The sequence below is a fragment of the Monodelphis domestica genome, chromosome 4 (genome assembly GCF_027887165.1).
Source record: "Monodelphis domestica isolate mMonDom1 chromosome 4, mMonDom1.pri, whole genome shotgun sequence".
Lineage (NCBI taxonomy): Eukaryota > Metazoa > Chordata > Mammalia > Didelphimorphia > Didelphidae > Monodelphis > Monodelphis domestica.
Window position 1 is genome coordinate 135,060,298 of NC_077230.1, and position 20,915 is coordinate 135,081,212.

Consider the following 20,915-nt stretch of genomic DNA (forward strand, 5'->3'; position numbering starts at 1 on the left):
TAATTCCTTTACATTTTCTACTTCCTATTTTAAGTGACAATGACTTCTTTTGACACTATAAAGGATAAGAGATGCCATTTGGAGGAAAACTATAATAAGTATATTATAATAATAAGTATAATTTTTTACCCCAGAGAATAAAAGGCCAAAGGGGGAGAAATGAAGTCTGTCATCAGTAGAGAAAAAATATCAGCTGTTCAGTTTGACATTTAAGGATTTCCTTATTTTGGTTTCAATCTATTCTTAAAATGTTGTGTTATACCATCTTCCTTCATGTCCTCTGTATTCCAACAAAATTGAATTTGGTATTCCCCTGGTCTTGTTTTACATGTTCCCATTTTTCTGAACTAACACTAGCTGATCCTATGCCTAAAATAAATTCCCTTGATTTGTCCATCTGTTGAGTGCCAATGCTAGAGTTAGGAAGAGTTGAAGTAAATCCAGTTTAAAACATTTACTAGCTGTGCAATAGTGGGCAAGTCATAAAAATTCTCTTTGTCTCGTTTTTAACCTTGGTAAAATGAAAATAATTCTAGTACCTACCTTCTAGGCTTTTTATGGAGGATAAAATGAGAATGTTTGTAAAAGCACTTTGCAAAGCTTTAAGTGCTATATAAATGCTATCATCATTATTGAAATTCTAAGAATTATATTCTCAGTGAAGTCTTCCCTCATCTCTTCCCATCCCCAACTAAACACAAGCTTTCTCTCTCTCTCTCTCATTCTCTCTTTTCCTAAATTACTTTTCATTCTTTCTTTGCCCCTATTACATTCTACATTGAATTATACTTGTTTTACCTATATCCTTGCTAGGATAGTAAGCTTAGTGAGGGAAGATTTTTTTCCCTTTTCTTCCCCCTAGCACTTCATATGCCACATTCTGTGTATTATTGCAGTCATTCATAATTTGATAAGTTTTTTAATATTTTAGGTGGGAAAATTTGGTTATCAATAATATAGTATTATACCAGAAATTGTCTTATCTATATATTTCCTCTATTTAACTGGCTGTCATGCTCATTCTGAGCTTTTAAAAAAAGCTTTTAAAATTCATTTATTTTTCTTTCATCTTAATCCTGAATAAAACTCATTTCTTATGTTGTTGTCACTGTAACATTAAAAAGCTCATTAGTTTCTGGGCATTTTATAATAGGATACGTAAAATGAATGAAATTTGGAAGACATATTGATATGTAGCCAAATTTCACATAATTATTTCTAATTGGAGAAATTATTTTTAGGTATTAAATTTGCTCTACATATACTTACATCCTGCTGCCAAATTGTGATGCACAATATTTTGCCAAGAGAGGCACAATATGGCTAAAAATTAAACTTTATTAGGTATAATAGGATGTGATATGATTTAATTCCTTAAGCTACCTATAACTGCTAGCAGACAGATTTGCTTTCACCCTAGCCAGTAAGTTAAAAGAATGATGAATAATTTTGCAAATCCCAGTGGTAAAAGGCATATGAAGTAACACATGAAACCTCTTGAAGGAAAATAGCTTCATGGTTCAAAACGTAATATTTTTTATCTTACTCCTTTTACCATCTGAGTGCTTCAGTCTCTAGAAAAAAACTTATTTATTTTATCACTAAGGTGTATTGGTCTTCTGCCAAGTCACTGTAGTCCCCAAATGAATGTGTCAAAGGCAATATTGTTTTTCAAAAATCATTTGGAAAGAAGCATTTTTACATAAGTAGCATATCTCATTAATTTTGAATTAAATTTCAGCTACTACCATTTAATAGTACCATTGTCTTCTGTAGTGCCTATGAAGTGTGTGTGTGTGTGTGTGTGGGCACTTATGAGTCCTTGAGTTAAAATCCCCTTTGGCGTTTATGATGAGTGCATTTGAATTGGAAGATTGAATGCATGTTAACTTCATCTTAATGCTATTTGGGGCATCATGTGTTTTGTGTAAAATCACCTTAAGGTATAATTGGTTGACTGAAAGCCCAAGTATTCAGAATTGAAAGGAAACTTAGAGGTTGTCCAGTGCCTTCATTTTTTTAAGAAAATGAGGCCCAGAGACTTGAAGGGATTTGTCCAAGGTCATGAAGCTAGTCAGTGGGAGAGGAGGAATTAGAAGCCAGATATTGTGACTTTCACATTCTTTCCAATATACTGTATTAATTCTCTCCTGCAGAGCTAGGAAACAAACAGAACAGTTAATTCTTTCTTTAGTTGTTTAAGCAATGGTTTATAGTAATGCTGGGCAAATTATATGGATGCATCCAAATAAATATCAGAAAAGACAAGACGGACTCAATCTCTCACAAATGAGAGCTCTGATTCCTTGATTGCCCTTTAAATAACACTTAATTGTAGGGAAGACAGATGAGTGCTACTGTGCTTTGGAAAAATGGACTCAAAGTAATATCTGCATTTTGAAAGATGGACTTTATTTTAATGTATCAACACATACTCTACATTACCTTTATTCTCAGTATTTAACATACATATTAAGGGGCTGTTTGCACAGAATACTAAGTTAGATTCTAGGAAAGATATATAGATCACAAAGGAAATTATTTTCTACCTTCTTAAGTTTAGATTATACAAAAGGAAGGCAGAGCTGGGCAGGGGGTGTGGATGGGGGTAGAAAATATTTGGCGATGCTATCTCTGCACTTAATAGATAAATGACCCTGGGCAAGTCATTTTACCTCTGAAATAGTCCCACTTTCCTTATCTGTAAAATCTGAATATAAATACTTGTAGTACTTTACAGGGGTGTTATGAGGTTCAAATAAGATGACTGACAGATTAAAAAATATATATATGAACAAAATGCCTTCCAAAACAACATATTACATGAACTTTAGTTGCTGTATTAATTTCTGAGATGAGATATTACTTTGTTAACATAAAGTATATGATATATGCAATATAAGAAATAATATTTTTACATACTAATATAAGTATATGCACAGTTTTTATACATAACTTGAATGATGTAGAGTTACAAAACTACTACAGTTCTTCTCATTTCTAAAATCAGGAGGTAGGATTAGATTGGTTTAAGGAAGCCTCCCCAACCCAGATTTAGTGTTTGATTCTCATGCTCCTATGTTACTTTACTTTTCAAAGTAATTACCACTCAGAATTTGTTTGAAATTAGTAACAAAAATCCAATTTAATTCAATATATATTTATTAAGTGCCACTATATGTCAAGGACTAAGCTTGTGAGTATTTCAAGTTTGATTTTATTATAAAGACTGAAAAGCTTCTTTTTTTCTTTCAGAATGGTAAAGTTACTAATGAATACTGAAATTTTACATTTTCATTGATCCATTTTCAATTGAGATTATATTCTCATCTACAATCCTTTTTTTAACTAAAAAACAAAGTACCTACCTGAGAACAGTCTTTTACATCAAACCTGCTGCCTCTCTCTTTCCTATCTCACCTCAGCTGATTGATATTCAATGGATGGTGTAATTTATTCTTTCAGGTGATTTCTCAGTCATTATCAGTCTTTAGTCATTTCTGATTAGATCAATTTATTTTGCCAATTTCAAATGAAGTATTTCAAATACCAAGATGAAAACATGATTAAGCAGTTAGAGAGACTCTTGGATGGCTTCAGATTACAAGTGAATCACACACACACACACACACACACACATGCACACACACACACACACATATAGTTTAACTGCTTACAATTGCCAAACAAGCACCATAAGTTGGGACAATTTACTAAAATTATTAATGTCTCCTACTTTGCCTAACAATTATAAGTAACAATTGTTACTTTAAATAAGGTTGTTACTTTAAAAAATTTCTTACTTTTTTGTACTATATTTTGTTTTCATGAAGCTTCATTTTTATCACTGTTGTGGAATTGTGACAGTAGAATGCATAACAGTAAAAGATTTCTGAAAACTCTCGTTCCTCCATTTGGTTACTTGGTCCAGCAGGTTGTTGAGAAGTCCAAAACAGGAAGCAGTTGGGACTGACCAATTTTTTGTTCCCTGGGAAATATCTGAATCCTACACTATATCATTGTGTACTCTGCCTCTTCCTTTTTTCAATGAAACCGATTTCCTCAAGCCAGTTCTGCAGTCACAGAGTCTGCATTTTCTTCTTGCTCAGTGGGTCATCTTTCTTTAGTGCCTCCATGAGCCCCACCCTCCAGGGGAATCATAGCAGTAGATTGGTTTTGCTAAGTAACTGCCTTCTGGGCTACATTCTGATTTTTTTTTTATTTCAATCCAGTCATTTAGACTGTCAGGATAACCTCATCTTGAAAATTTCCAGGATGGAAAGCAAATCATAACTCTAGATGGTTTGTGTCTAAGATATTTCTAAATCCTGTCTTGGCAATATTGATATTGAAATATTAATTATTATTCATTGAAATATTAATTAGGTCAAAAAGCAACCTTAGTGCAAAAAATACTTTGTGGCTATCACTGATTTCATTATTCATCTGATGTATTGACAAAGCAAATCACTGGCTTTGGAGTTAGAAGGTTGGTTTCAAGTCTGAATTAGTCTGCTTTTCCCTTGTGGAGCATTAGTCAAGTCATTTTAATTCTTTGGGCAGTAATTTCCTTATCCCCAAAGTAAGGAGTATAATCATTGCTTAAAGACAAAATAAAAGAAAGAAACAAAATATTAAGGAAACAAATCCTTCTAACTCTACAGTCTTTCCCTGAGCTTTATGGTGCAGCCTTTAAATAATGTCCTCTTCTTTGCCTCTGGAGTTGACCCAAAGAGGAAGATGAATGTTCAGGAATGAAGGATGTGAATCAGTTAATAAACTCAGAGAATGCAACTTGGGCTACTAACATTTATTTTCACTTCAGCGTCTAGGCCTGTGGACAAGAAATTATGCCCAGGACCTGCTCCTGCAACCTCTCGGATCTGCAATGTTCCTTGCTCCACAGATTGCATGGTTTCTTCCTGGTCAGCTTGGGGCCTTTGTGTTCATGAAAACTGTCAGGATCCTCAGGGGAAGAAAGGTAATCATTTGGGTTTTGCTTATTTACACGTTTACTTAGATCTATCTCTATGCAGGGACTTATTGCTTATCCTCTAAAGAAAGCGATTGTTTAAATATGGATCAGAACAACTAATATTAAGATCATGACTTGGTTAAGGGATTGTGTACATTGTAATAGAATACAATCCGACCTTCGATCTGGGGTATTTATTGGTGATGTGATTCTTATGAAATTGCTATAACCTAATTGTTATATTTATCAAAAGGCAAGTTACTAAAATAAATCAAATGGTCTCTGATCCAAAAAAGAACATGTTTTCCAGGCAGTAAATCACTTCCCAAACTCTTTACAAATCAATGGGGACCCTGAGGTCAGTGACTGCAGGAGTTCCCCTTCCTTCCTGCTTTGGAGTCTGAGGATTTCCCATCATTCCTTCCAACGTGCCCTTCTCTCTCCATGAGCAATTACCTGGATTTTTATCTCTATGACCAGGGTAGAATTGTACATGACAAAATTGACTAACCCAGTCTTAATATCTCATTTATCTCATTGGCAGGTTTAGGACTGGTTAAGGCTCCATCTCCTTACCCCATCCCCACATAATCTGTTCTTGGACTATCCTGGCCTATTCTCAGAATGTCCACTGAGTCACAGAAGGAAAGGGAGACTGAAAGGCCATTTCGATTATTTCATTTCTTATTGTGAATTCATGATCTCAAATTCCCTATAAAGTAGTCATTCATCTTTTGTTGCCTTTTATCTTCTGAAACAGCTCATTCCAGTTTTCAAGAATCCTAACTGTTAGAAAGTTTGGGGTTTTTTTCTACCTTCTATGGATTAAGAGCTATCTCTTTTCTACTTCTGCCCCTTGCACTTAGATTTGTTATCGAGGGAGAAATAGAACAAGTTTAATCCCTCATGCATACAACAATCAATCAGATACTATAGAAATTCTCATCATGTTCCCCCAAAGTCTTCTTTTCTTCAGGAAAACAAAAACAAAACCACAAATACACCTTGTTACTTCAATTGATCACCTTATAGATGTTTTCAAGGCTTTTCTCTATCCTCATCACCTTTCATTGAATTCATGCCAGGTTATTTACTGAAATATAGTGCCCAGAACTGAACATGGGATTCCAGATAGAGTGTACTGCAACTATCACTTCCCTTTTTAATGGGGAAAAAAACAAACAAACAAACAACTAAAATAATGAATTGGCAGTTAAGTGGAAGTCAGTCTGTGGAAGGCTTTAAATGCTAAAGAGAGTCTACTTGTATTTTTCCCTCATAGACAGTAGGGAGACCCTGAAAATTTTTGAGTAGGGGATCACATAATCAGATCTACTTTAGACATATAAATTTGACAAGAATTCAGGGGAGGTTTGAGAAAAGAGAATAAAAGCAGATAGATAAATTAAGAGGCTCTTCCAATCATCTAAGTGAGAGCTTATGAAGACTTGGACCAAGGTAGTGTGGGTAGGTGGAGAGAAATACAAAGTAGAAGAGATTCTATAGAGATTTCACAATTAGATACCAATTGGCTATATAAGACTAAGGGAAAAGGAAAAGTCAAGAATGACTTAGAAGTTATGGATCTATGTGACTGGAAAGATAATTGTACTCAATATGAATAAAAACCTTTCACAGAAAGACAGAGAACAGAATAATAAAATGTGAGAATATGATGTCAAATTAATCACTAAGCATTTATTATGCACTTACTATGTGACAGGTATTCTGCTAAAAATTGAGGTTATGAAAAAAGGCAAACAAGAATCCCTTTCTTAAAGGAGCTTATTTTCTAATGGAAGAGGCAACACATAAATAATTAAGAAGCCATATTTACCAACTATCCATCTATCCATCCATCAATCATTCTATGTATGTATGTATGTGTGTATGTATCTATCTATCTATCTACCTATGTCTGTCTATCCTTTCTATGTCTGTCTATCCATCTATGTCTATCCATCTATCTATCAGGCTTTCTTCTATCTATTTATCTGTAATTCTGCTTATATCATACATATGCACCCATGAACACATGCCCCCACTAATATATGGATATATGGATATATACATAGTTGTACATATGTGTATATATGAGTATACAAAGAAAATAAATTTAATATATGTAGACATACATATATGAAATAGCTGCAAAGTAGTACGAGAAGGGAAGACATGAATAATTGAGGGGGCTAGAATAAAATCTCTTCCAAAAGAGAGTAGCCAGGGCAGGTAGCCAGAGAAACCATGAGGTGGTGAAGAGGAGGAAAAACATATTGCAATCAGATGTTCAAAGAATTGGAGACAGTAACTCAGTTAGGAAATAAGCATTTATTAAAGACCAACTCTATGCCATGTACTTTGCTAAGCACTGGAGATACAAATAAATGAGCTCAGAATCTACTGGAGGGAGACAGCATGCAAAGAAATAGATACAAACAATACACAACATGAATAGGAGATAATCAATAGAAAAAGAGAGGAAGTATAATTGAGAGGTTCGGGGGGGGGAACTTCCTGTAGAAGACAAGATTTTACATAATATTTGAAGGAATCTTGGGAAGATGGGAGGCAAAGAAGAGGAGAGAAAACATTCCAGACATGAGGATTTGCCAACAAAAATGCTCAGAGTTGATGGATGGAGTGTCTGTGGGAAAAAAAGAAAGGGATAACCAGGAAGTCTGCCTACCTACTCTGTTCCTAGATTTTCTCTGCTAAGAGGCCAAGGTCCTAGAAGGACCTTACTTATCTTTTACCTTAACTGATTCCTACTCCTGTCCCTTCATTAGTTGTTAATGCTCACTGTCTCTCCTCTTCTTATGCCCCATCCTGTTATTAAAAGCCTATGTCTCTGCCAATCATCCACTCATTCTTGTTAGCTCAAATGAAATATTTAAAATGAAGTGAGTTCTCCAGCTATCCAAATATTTGTGTCAGGATGACTACTTTTCAATTGTCCTCTATTTAGAGTATTTTCAATTTTGCTGTAACACTAACAGTAATCTATACAATGTAATTTTTAACTTTTTGAAAGGGAATTTATAACAGTATAATGCAATGGAATATGTGTTGGAGTTTTAATCAGAAGACTTGTGTTTGAGCATCCATACTGCCATTTGCTACTTGTTTGACCTTCAATAAGTCCTTATGCCATGGGGTGTGAGGGTGGGAGCTCAGTCTCTTTATCTATAAAATAAGAGCTTTCTGAAATAGGAAGTGGGAGATGATTGAACTGGATAGTGACTTTGTCTTCCATATGTAAATCTGTCATCCTTCACATCTTTAAAGGCAGTTGTCCTTTCTGGCCAATTGTTTCCTCTCCAGGTTAATCTTTTCTAAGCTACATATCCCTAGTTCCTTCATTTGATAACTGAATACCAAGATCTCAAGGGCCTTTTTATCCTGGTCACTCTCTTCCATTTTGAGTATCTTTTTAAAATGTCCTTCTAATGCAGCCTTCCATTCATCTTCTTTTTTTTCTCAGAAAACAAATAAAAAATAATAACAATTATACCACTTGATCCACAGGGTGCCTGGCTCTGAATTAATCACTAAAGGGCTTTATTCTAGGAGTGTAAATTATTCAAAAATGCTCCCCTCCAGTGTTCACAGATTTCTCTAATCTCAGAAGGGCTTAGATATATGTGCATATATTTTGTTTTCATAGATGCTATTTGAAAGGTGTGGAAAGAACATTGGCTCCAGAGCCAAGCATCTGAGATCATATCTTGCATCTGATGATTATAGCCACATGATGACCATGTGCTAGGATTATTCTCCATGTTATCGATGGGGCACTTGGACGTTAATTTTTGCATCTATTAAAGCGAATGAATCAGATGATTTCTGAGAGACATCTTAGAAACTAGATCCATAACATTCTGAGTTATTTCCAGTTGGCTTATATCTGCAAGGTCCAGAATCTCAGTGTATGTGGGGTTTGTTCCTGGAATATTGCCAAAAACCAACCTAGATTCAAAAATTGTCCAGGGAACTATCTCAATTTTGGAAGTCAAAGAAAAGAGTAAAAAATTAGAAACTATAATGTTCAGTCTTTAACAATGGCAGCAAGAGCAAGAATTAAAAGGGGATACATATCTCTGTTTCCTTCTATACTATTGGAATAAGCAGTCTGTTGAATGTCATTTCATTCAATGCCACAACAAACATCTAGTCAATTGGAGGTATAACTCAATTCTAGAAGCTAGTGGAGATACAATTTAAATAAAACATAATCTTTGTTCTTTAGGAGCCCAAAGCCCATTGGGGGAAAGCACAAACATAGATAACTATAATCACACTATTATTTATAAATATACTTAACAAGTTAAAAGCTATTTCTATTAGTAATCAGGTTCATTACCTGTAGATTAATATATATATTATATAACCTAACATGTATACACATATATGTGCATATATATGTATATACACAGAATATATATGTATATACTTTTAAAGTTCATAAGTTGTTTACAATTATTATCTCATTTCATCCTTGCAATAACCTTAGAGGAACATGCTAATATTATGTCTGTAGTACAGATGAAGAAACTGAGACTGAGGGAGGCTGATTTACTCAAGCTCACATAGTTTATAATATCTGAGACTAGATTTGAATTTGAGTCTTATTCCTGACTCCAAGACAGGGTAGGACTAGAAGTCAATGCAATTTTATATAGTACAAAACTGGCCTCAGACACTTGCTACCTGTATGACCCAAGTCATTAAATTCTCTTTGCTGAGCCCTTGTCCTTATGTCTTAGATTTGTTACTAAGACAGAAAGTAAGGATTATTTTTGAAAGAAAAGTTGTTATGTAGGAAGTGAGCTGATTGTTTTGTGAATACTGTCAGGAAGAATTTTTGTCATTGTTGTGTTAAGAGTCAGCTAGAGTCATATGTATAAGACCCTATTGATAACTCAGCAAAAAAGGATGAAGTTAACTCTTTGGGGAAATAATTCTGTAGCTGTAAGGAGTTCAGATATGTAAAAATGCCAGTAAGTAAATTCCTTGTTAGTTCCACTGACTTGTTGGAAGAAAGGACTAAGGATTCCTTAACCTCATATGTTTCTTGTGATATTAGAATGTGTTTCTACCAGCCCAGAGTCACTAAGCTGTCTCAGACTAAATGTATTTTAGAATTCTACAGAGGACAGGGATATACAGAATAATAGATTAAATACAGGAAAGCTGTGGGATTTCAACCTCTAGATTCACATGAGATTTCTTTATCTTGAAAGAAACAAAAGGAATTCATAAACCTAGCTCAATGCCACTCATATATTCCTAGATATTTTCCATTATGAGACACACAAATACAGTAGTGAACATTCACTACAGTGCCTGAATCCTTAGGGTTAGAATGGGACAGGTGCTTACTGATAATAAAGGGTTAATTAATAGAATCCAAAAGAAAGAAGTAAGAAGAAGGAAGTGTCCAAGTGGTACCCAGAGTATTCAGGATGCCCTAGATGAGTTTAGTCACTCAGTGTTTGTGGTTAACCAAACCTAAGGACAAAGACAAGAAATAGAACAAAGAATTTTAGTTATGTTCTAAAGGCAAGAGAAAATGGCAGAGAAGCAAGGAAACAGTTCGTCTGACCCAGTGAGAATGGTGGTTTGTCTGTATGCAACTGATCCAATTAAGACAATATTTATATATCAGTTTGAGGCTAACCACTTACCCTGCCCTCCTGTCCCCTGGATCTGGAGTCAGATATATACCCAGAGGAACATTAAAAGACAATTCCCATAATAATGCAGCTGCCTGTTCTTCACTGGAATCCTGCTACATAACCATGGTAGAGTCCTCTCACTCATTTTTGAACATTACTGAAAGGGAGGCAGGGGAGAGAGAATTTCTTGGTAGTTATCACAGAAGATGACAAAGACTACCTCCACCATCCATGTTCTGTTATTATTTTATAGTATTTCAATCTAGCACTCATTGAAGATTGTGCAGCTGTCAGAAGTTGAAAATACATGGGAAAATCAGCTGTTGTGAATAGCCTTAGCACCATTCCATCAGGTTTATGACAAGCAAACAAGGAAATGATTACTCGACAGGTCTGGACTAGTCAAGTGGAGCTAGCCTGCCTTGCAATAGAATTTAAATAGAATTGCAGCTTTTACTTTCTGGTTTTTGAAAGAGCTTCCATAATTCAGGGTTACTGATGAAAAGGAACTAATCTGCTTTGCCCTACCCTCCTAAAAAGTTGTTGCCCAATTTAACGAATCAACAAAACAACTCACCCAAACCCCCTAACCCAAATAGTCTATTATGATGGGCTTATTTCCTGAATATATCCTTATGATTATTATGATTGGAGACAGTGATTTTCAATAAAAATCATACTCAGCAGATGTCCAGTTATGTAATTAAACAGGATTACCTTATAAAAGGTAGTTAGGTGACTTTAAAATAAAGAGGGTCATGAAAACATTGCTATCCTCAAAAGTTCTTGTGCTAGCTGATGCTTAGTAACATTCACTCTGAACTCTTCTACCAGCTTCTACTCATTGGTAGGTTGAATTCTCAGAAGTTGTCTGCTCTCTCAAGTTCTAGCATTATCCTTCAGGGCCTTTTAAAAACTCATGAGCTGATATGTTTTTCATTAAGAGTTAGTCAAGAGACTCAGCTCTTATCAAAGGCATTTCCCCAAATCATACAATAAGAACAATAAAACATACCTCTCCTGGAATCATTAACAATAAGAATATATTGTCTTTAAAATAAATTTTTCCTTTCAGTCTATTATTTTTACTGAAAGTATAAGGAAATCTGGGACTCAATCTCATATGAATACAAACATCTATGGGAAAAATAAGCCCAAACATAGAATATAAAATCTAGTAAGGTAAATCCATAGGGACTATATGAAACCAAGGCCACACTCTCCTTTGGTATTTAGTATCCTTTGCCTCACATGGAATCCTCATAGATGTTCCTATCACCTTGCAGGCAGAGTTGTGCTATATTCAGCCCTAGACAGGCTTGTCAAATATAATTGTTTAGTTTCCAATGTGAACATTTATACCTCTGAAATCATCAAATATTATGGATGACAACTTTTTTTCTTAATTGATTTTTTAGACTTATGGAAGTGATATAAAATGTTAATAATAAAGATTAAACTTAAAAGTGAGTCATAGGTTTTTGGAGAGCTGGTTGTTAAATATTTACTAGCACTTCCCTGTTTTCAGGTCTCTTATGGATGAATTGCTCAAATTTGTTCCAAAGATTTATTTCTCTCCATACCTCAATTCTCAGTTTCCAAGGCTAACTCTCATTTCCTAATTCTCTCTTGAATACAAAGTTGACTTTTTCTTTAGTCCTGTTTTTGAAGTTGATTCTGATAACTAAGAGTTTTCTTTTTTTTTTCTTTTTTTTAGTTAGGTATTTTCAAAAACAACATGATGACCATTTTCTGAATAGACAGATAGATAGCTTGGTTGATAGATATATAAAAGCATTTTAAAGAGCTTATTATGTGCCAAGTACCATGAGAAATGTCAAGGATAAATACAAAAACAAGCAAGACAGTCCTCAACCATAAGGAGCTTACGTTCTAATTGAAGAAGACAACATATAAAGAGGAGATAGAAGGAGTGTATGTGGTATGGCATGGCTGGAGATATATAGAAAAGTTGGTACAAATTGGAACCAGTCAATGCTGTCCTATAAAACCCAAAGCAAATCTAGGGGAAAAGTTCTGTTCCCACATGGCAAGAATATGTAGAAGATGACCTGAATGTGTGTGGCAGTAGGCTGTATGGCTGGAAGTGTCAGATTAATATATCTAATAGTAGCATTGTCCCAAACATACTTTAAATTTAAGCTTCTGAAGATTTTTACAATTTTAAATCCATTGGGATTGTTATTTATTCCACATATATATAATGTATATATATATAACATAAGAGTTTAGAAATGGGACTCATCTCATATCTGTACTATCATAGAATATGTTAATGTCCCAATTCACTTATTTGAACTTTTCAGTTATTTGAATTTCAGATAAATAGAAATTTAAAATATTAATATTTTCCATTTTTTATTGTTAGTTTTATTTTGCTTTTGCTTATTCTCCAATTTTACTTAAAGTTCTTTAGGGAAATTCTGAGTATGTTTACTGTGCCAGATGTTTATATTGTCCTTAATAGTTACCTTGGAATCAATATAATTATCACATAATATCTTTCCTCTTTGTTTCAGCCAAATAAATCTCCAAGCATGCCTCCAAATCAGCAGTTTTTGCTATCTAGAATGCCCTCCTTATCATTTCCACATTCTTATGCCATCTTCTCTCAAAACAGACTTCTTCAATAAAGAGTTTTCTAACCTATAAATTCCATATTTTATAGCATTCAGCATCTATAACTCCTCTGCTTAGCAAAGGCATATGTAAATATATTCATATCTATCTATCTATCTATTGATCAATTGATTGATCAATCTTGACTTCTGCTTTCATATTAGAGATGTTTTTTGTAAATGTTTACTTCCTAAGGATATATATGTTTCTCTGTATATACAAATATACTTACATATCCATACAAGTGCCTCAGTATATTGGATTTTATGTTCTATATGTGATGGGGTTACTTGTTTTATCTTTTGTAGCTCTAGCTCTTCCCAGCATCTCTAGCTAGTTCTTTGCACACAGTGGATGGTATTGACTAAACTGTATCACCTTATTAATATGGGAAGCGGCAGTAGCATGGATTGATATAAATTGTATGGGACAAATATGCTTTTGGAAAGGCTGATGACTTTTGAAAACCAATTGAAAGAGTGAATGACAATGTGAGATTTAAGTAGATGCTAAGGAAAAGATCCAAGGTTTTTATTTTATGCTGAGCTTATGCTATGCTTTGAAGCTAGTTAGTAGTCAGTACAAGGGTATCACAAAGGTAGCATTGAGATAATTTATTGATTGAAGAGATTCAATCTATAGATTGAATGGATGCAATGTGATTTAGAGATAAAATGTGCACAGGACAATGCTACTCAGTGGAATTAAGATCCTTAAGGTAACTGGGTATCCAGATATCCATGTTATGATGGACACTGCCTGCTTTGTAACTGCCTTTATTATTTAGAAACTTATCTACTAATATAATGAAGAAAGCCTAAATATTTTCTTTTAAAGAATATGAGGTTATAGATTTAAAATTATAAAAAATATTTATGAATATTAATATTTGTTTTGGTTCAGTTGTGTCTGACTTTTTGTACCACCAAGGATCAGATCATGTCAAAGTTGTCCATAGAATTTTCTTGGCAAAGTTAGAGGAGTAGTATGCCATTTCCTTTTCCGGTAGATTAAGTCAAACAAAGGTTAAGTGGCTTGCTCAGGGCTCATACAGCTAGTGTCTGAGTGTGAGTTTTTCTCTCTGGTCTTCCTAAATCTAGGCTCAGTGCCCAATGCATTGAATCTTCAACCTCCTTCTCCTTCCTCCTCTCTTCTTCCTCCTCCTCTCTTCTTCCTCCTCCTCCTCCTCCTCATTATTATTAATCAGTCATGGTGGCAGTAGTAGTAGTAGCAACAGAAGCAGCAGCAACATCAGCCACAAGAGTAGTAGTAGTAGTAGTAGTAGTAGTAGTAGTAGTAGTAGTAGTAGTAGTAGTAGATTGTAGAGGAGTTATATGACCTAAATTCAAATTGTGAAAATTTGCCTTCTAACCGAGGAGAAACTAGTTAAAGGCTACATGCCCCAAGAATTATTCCAGGATTTATTTTAAATGTCAAACATGATTTACTGGGAATTAGGGGGAGTTCATACACATAGAGTCACATCATATTCACAGCATCACAAATCCTTTTCTTTTTGGTGTTTGGAGGATTGACAAATATGTTTATACAGATTGGTTCTTTGGGAACTTGTTACCTGTACTTCTTTTCTATTTGGTTTAGGAGTTCACACTCTCTGATTTTTAAAATGTTTCCCCCAGATAAATTGTCTGCACAGCATTTGAAGAATAGCCCAGCCAAAGACCTCCTTTCTGACTTCCTCCTCTAAGCTTAATAATCTCATGAAGAAAGGCAAATTAGAAATTACTTTGACTATTTTATAATTTATAGAGGGATAGTCATAGTCATAGACTTCTGAAGCTCTGAGATGTTTCTTCCTTGCATATTTTTGAAGTTTATAATTGCCAAGCATCTGTCTGTCTTCCTTTGATTTAAATATGTGTGTGTGTGTGTGTGTGTGTGTGTGTGTGTGTGTAACTAAGTTGTTTCTCATGAGACGATCTTATCTCCCCAGCTTGTAATCCCCTTGGGTATGTGTACTATTTGTTTTAATGTTTCTATCTCAGCCACCTCCCCATCTTTTAAAGTCATATCTAGTTCCATGGCATGAATAATCAATTAATCTTCTTTCCAATTAAACAATCAATATTTCTTCTGTTTGAATAAAATCATGTGAAACTCAATTATATTTTTTCCTGCTTTTCATAGGGTTTAGATTGAGACAGCGGCATATCCTTATGGAATCCACAGGACCTGATGGAAATTGCCCACATTTGGTGGAATCTCTTCCTTGTGATGATCCAATGTGCTATCAATGGCTTGTGTCAGAAGGGGTCTGCATTCCTGATCATGGAAAATGTGGCTTGGGACATCATATTCTGAAAGCTGTCTGCCAGAATGATAGAGGTAGGAAGTAGTAACATAAATTTGGAGTCAAAAGGCTTCAGCCAATGTATGTATTGTTGTTCTTGAAGAGGTAATTTATGTGTGAGAGAAAAACAAGTTTTATTTCAGTGTATGGATGTTTAAATCCAATAGCACATTGCTAGAAATCCTGGCACCAAGATGGTCCTTGTGACTATCTTTTTTCACAACCAAAGCTCAAGACCTGATTATTATGTACCAATATTCTAAAAAGTCAATCTGTGGAACTCTCCATGGTACTGATTTTATCAAGGAAAACATTTGGTTGAATTTTAACTTATCTGTGCTGAACAAGCTTCTATTTTTTATTTGCAAAGTCAGTTTAAAACACAGTTTTATACATTATTAATAAACAGTGCAATGAAAAAGATTCTAGAACTGAAACTCCTGCCAAGTTGAAAAAAAATTCAAAGTGGCATCTTTTCATTTCCACAATATCAGATACTTACTAGAATTTGTACTAGAATCAATCACAGTGATAACACTAAACATTTCTAAGAAAAAATATTTTAAAAGAAAAGTTGTCAGAAAATATTCTTGAATTTCCTTACAAAACCCTTAAGAATGGTGTGTTTCCTTGATTAATGAGCTTCCAGTGCCTGTACAATTGTTGTCTGAAATGAAATGTGATTGAAGAAATACTTAAACCAATTGATAATGGAAATGGAAATGAGAATGAAATTTTCTTTTTATCTGAATTAAAAAGAAAAGGAAATCAGACTTTAAGAAAATTCATTATCTCTATTGATGAGACCTGCCATGAGAGTGTTAACAGTGGTATTTTGTATATGTTTGTGTTTTATGAAATGTTTTGACTAATAGTATCCTGTGGATTGAAATGAAATGACAAGCTAGGTACATAATGAAATGTAGTATACTTAGTAACCACAGAAGCATGGCACATACCAGGGAGAATTGACTTATACCACATATAGATAAATTACACAGAATTATGTATATGGCACATACATGCACTGGTTATGTTTTATATGATGGCATATTTTCCCACTACTTTATGTTTAGTTGCACATTTAATGATTTGTTTTCTTTATTCCTTTTTACTCAAATATCTACATGCATGCATAGTCATTGACATTACTGATAGCACTGTGGCCAACAGGAACAAATATGTAACTTTACACATATATACACATACACAAACACATATACATAAACTATAATACATTATACAAATATGAAATTTATTATTTAAACTATTAAATTAATTCCAATATAGTTAAGTTTGGATTCATGCATTTTCTTTTAAAGTTTCTTTTAGAGATAAAATTCTAGTAAAGGAATATAAAATCAGAATAATGCAGTTTAGAATAAATTTTTAAAAGTTTTTTTGTTTTCTCCCAAATTGAAGGAAGAAATTTGTTTTGGTTTGTTGGATAATTAATGACAAATGACTTATTTTCATGCACTGTCAGTTTGAGATTTGACATGAGATTATTTCTGGTTAGTTGGCTAACTCTCTTACTACCGTTATGTGTTGCACATCCTGTATCATTTGTAGAAGTAACCACCCCCCTAATTTTTCAGTAGTTCTATAGGTTTGTTTACTGTTTTTGAGACATGAGTGGTATTCATACTTTGATCTAGTCTCTCAACTTCTGTTCAAAATGTGTGTGTGAACACATGAGTATTGTGGCATTTAGGGAGGGGGACTAGTGGGCACTAGGATATTATAATACTTGGGTTTTTTTCATTTGATCATATTTTGAGGTACAGCAGCAGAGCCATAGTTTCCAAGACCTGTGGGCCTCCTGGTAGCTGTAGACATTTTTTGTTAGGGAGAAACTGAAAATGTGTTCTACTTGTGCTTTTAGCCATTCAGCTTATGTGCTAATTCAAGAAGATTGATGATAGAGGTTTGGCAAAGAAGTGCTCCTCTGTTACATTTTCCACATATTATTAAAGAATTTTCATGGCTATTGGAATTGACAGGATTGTTGACACTCATTTGAATGATTAGGGGGATAAAAAAGCTTTGAGGGCATGTTTAATAATTTTCTTTCCATTTATTTATTTAAAATTTCTGAGAGCATTTGGTATTTTTCATCTAGTCATTCCTAATTCATTACTTGTTTTATGTTGTTTTTTGCAATTTTGAGGAATTTCTTAATATTATCCCTGAGTCTAAAACTGGTATTTAAAAAGTTACATCACATAGTATATTTTAATATATGTAGCATATATTTAATTTATATAAATATTTGCATGTGTATACATGTGTGTATTCAATAGACATTTATTAAGCATCCACTATATCCAAGGCACTATTTTGAACACTGTAGGAACAAAGTTAAGAAACAACTTACTTCCTGCCTTCAAGGTGCTGGTAATGTAAATGAAATGGGAGGAAATTTACGTGTGGTATAAAAATGATGTCATGAGGGCAAAGGGCAATCCCAAACAAAATGCTCAAAGAAAATGAAAGGAGGACATAGATAAAATTGGATAGAACAAAATTTGTCTATAGAGGACCTGGAAAGGTCAGTTCTGTAGTTTCTCATGCTCAACCAAGACCACATGGAAGCTTTCTAATCACTGCTTTTTGCTTCTGTACATTAAAATATTTTACACTCTTTTGAGTATGTATCTTTCTTTCAAATTATAGAACCATAGCACTCTGGCTCTGGATCCAGTTTTCTTTCTATGGTTGGAATCCAGACTCTGAACTTCATTACTTATTTGAACTCAAGCAAATCCCTTAAGCTCTCTGCGTCTCAATTTTTCCAGCTCAACACTGAGGGAATTGTATGAGGTTTCTGTAATCCCTTCCATATTTATATATATGATCCTATACTCTCATATATTCCCTTTCAGGATTGAATACTATATTTTTTTCTGTTCACATCACCAAAATACATGTGTGAATAGTCAGGGATGTAGAACTCTTATAGGCTTAAGTATCTACACTTGTAATTTTTGAGAGTATAATGACATATAGTTCAGAGAGTAGTGATCTTTTAGACTGTTCCTCAGGGAATCATCCTGGCTTTTCTAATGTCTATTATAAAGGATAAACTAAAAGATTTATACTAAGGAATCTTGAACCATTCAATGCACCAGAGATCAACTTGGTGCAAAAGTCTGTGTTTATGTTATTCAGGCAGTTCTGCTATAACTTAGTTCCTAAAAAGCACTACTCTATATAGAATCATTTAATAAAAGTCATAGGGGTATTGTGGTTAGAGGGAGAATGCTTGAAAAAACCCTACAAAAATAAGATCCTAATTAAATTAGCATAGCTTTATACATGTTAAATGATAAAGAAATACATAAATACTACAATAAATAGAATTCACTACCTGTTGTGACCTGGACTGCAAAAACAAGTTGGGCAAGTCTCAACTCTGGGCCTCTTCCTAAGGTCATGGTAGGAGAGGCAGAGATGGGAGGTGCCTACTTCACCTACACCAGAAGATATTCAATAAACCTTAACAAGGCTTAAAGTTAATGCAAGTAATAATTGAAAGGATTATATCTTGTGTGATGTACTTTTTTGTGTTCTCATTGATATCTTGGAGAAATTATTAGAAATTATTGTCATTAAAAATTACAAAGAAGCAAACTTAAAGTTCATATTACTTTCAAAATATTCTTTAATATATTAGTCATATGTGAATGAATTTAGTTTTTTTTGAAACACATTACAGTGTTTCAGCAGAACTGATTATACTCTGGATATAGCTAAGACATATAGAATGATTCTAAAATATGTTCAGTCAATCATTTGTCATATTTACCATAACTCCCCCTAATCTGGCCTTCTGTTTAAAGTCTGTCTTACAAATTAAAAAACAAATTGAGGTTCAGTTTCCAACACAAACTCATAAATATAACCACTAAATAAAATCCCTTAGATGACATTCAAAGCCTTTCATAAAGTTTATCACCCTCCCCCTTTCCAGTTTTCTTATTCCCTCTCCATATGTACTGTTTGATTCAGTAACACTGCCTCTCTGTTCCCCTGACCTGGAATGTTCCATTTCCTTATCTCTAATTCTTGGCTTCACTCACTTCTTTCAGGTAAAATCCTATTTCGATAAGAAATCTTTTCCATTCCCTCTGAATTATCAATCCTCTGTTGATTATTTTCATTTTCTTCCTGTTTGTATATCAGTATTTATATGCTGTCTCCTCTAGTTGATTATGAATTTCTAGATGGGAGGAATGGTCTCTTACCTTTCTTAGTATTTCTAGAGCTTAGCACAGTTCCTGGCACATAGAAGACACTTAAAAATGCTTATTAAATAAGTGAAACAACTAAATTTATTTTTAAGCAGGAAAACACATGAGAAATTACAAATAGTATATGATGATATGGTCCTCATTCCCAAATGAATTATAGTTGTCTCATCTTTTTACCCTTAACTAAGAATATAGTAGAAATAATATCCAAGAGTAATGAGGGATTGTAATTTCTCTCATTAGTATAGTAATTTACTATATCAATGTATTTGAATATAAATTATTTTATCTAACTCACTTAAGATTTATTTGAGATAGGATAGGAAGATATTTTAATTCTCATCTTTTAGAAGACATTTCTAGTCATTAGATTAGCCATTAAAACTTGTATTCAAATCTACTCTTTTATACTTACTAGCTGTGTGACTCCACAAGTAATTTAACCTCTGCCTTGTTTTCACACCTGTAAAAGGTGATAATAATGACCTTTACCAACAGAAGGGAGGATCAGTGGAATAAACTTGGGGTAAATGACTCATCAAGATAGTGTATGATAAACACAAAGATCCCAGCTATGGGGATAAAAACCCATTATTTGACAAAAACTTCTGGGAAAATTAGAAAACAGTATGGGAAAGTTTAGCTTTAGATCAACATCTCACATCCTATATGAAGATAAATTCAGAATGGATGCATGTCTTAAATGTAAAGAAGGAAATTACATGTAAATTAGGTGAACATAGTTTACCTGTCAGATCTGTGGGAAAGAGAAGATTTTAAGACCAAGCAAGAGATAGAGAATGTTACAATATGTAAAATGAATAATTTTGATTATAATTAAATTAAGTTTTTGAACAAAAAAAACTGCAACCAAAATTAATAGGGAAACAACAAATTGGGGGGGGGGGATCTTTAAAACAAAAACCTCTGAAAAAGGTTTACTTACTCAAATTTATAAGGAGCTAGATAAATTGTACAAAAAATCAAGCCATTCCCCAGTCAACAAATGGGCAAGAGATATGCAGAGACAATTTTCAAATGAATAAATCAAAACTATC

The 20,915-nt window shown here is 33.8% G+C and overlaps 1 protein-coding gene across 1 annotated transcript in view; it reads left to right on the top strand.

The window, feature by feature from the left end:
- The window catches only part of THSD7B (thrombospondin type 1 domain containing 7B), a 1,225,997-nt gene that overhangs the window by 536,943 nt on the left and 668,139 nt on the right, over positions 1 to 20,915 (top strand). Inside the window, exons 6-7 of the mRNA XM_001364165.4 lie at positions 4,826 to 4,981; positions 15,442 to 15,639. Of these exons, the coding sequence (XP_001364202.1) occupies positions 4,826 to 4,981; positions 15,442 to 15,639 (354 nt within the window). The remainder of the gene's footprint in view (positions 1 to 4,825; positions 4,982 to 15,441; positions 15,640 to 20,915) is intronic.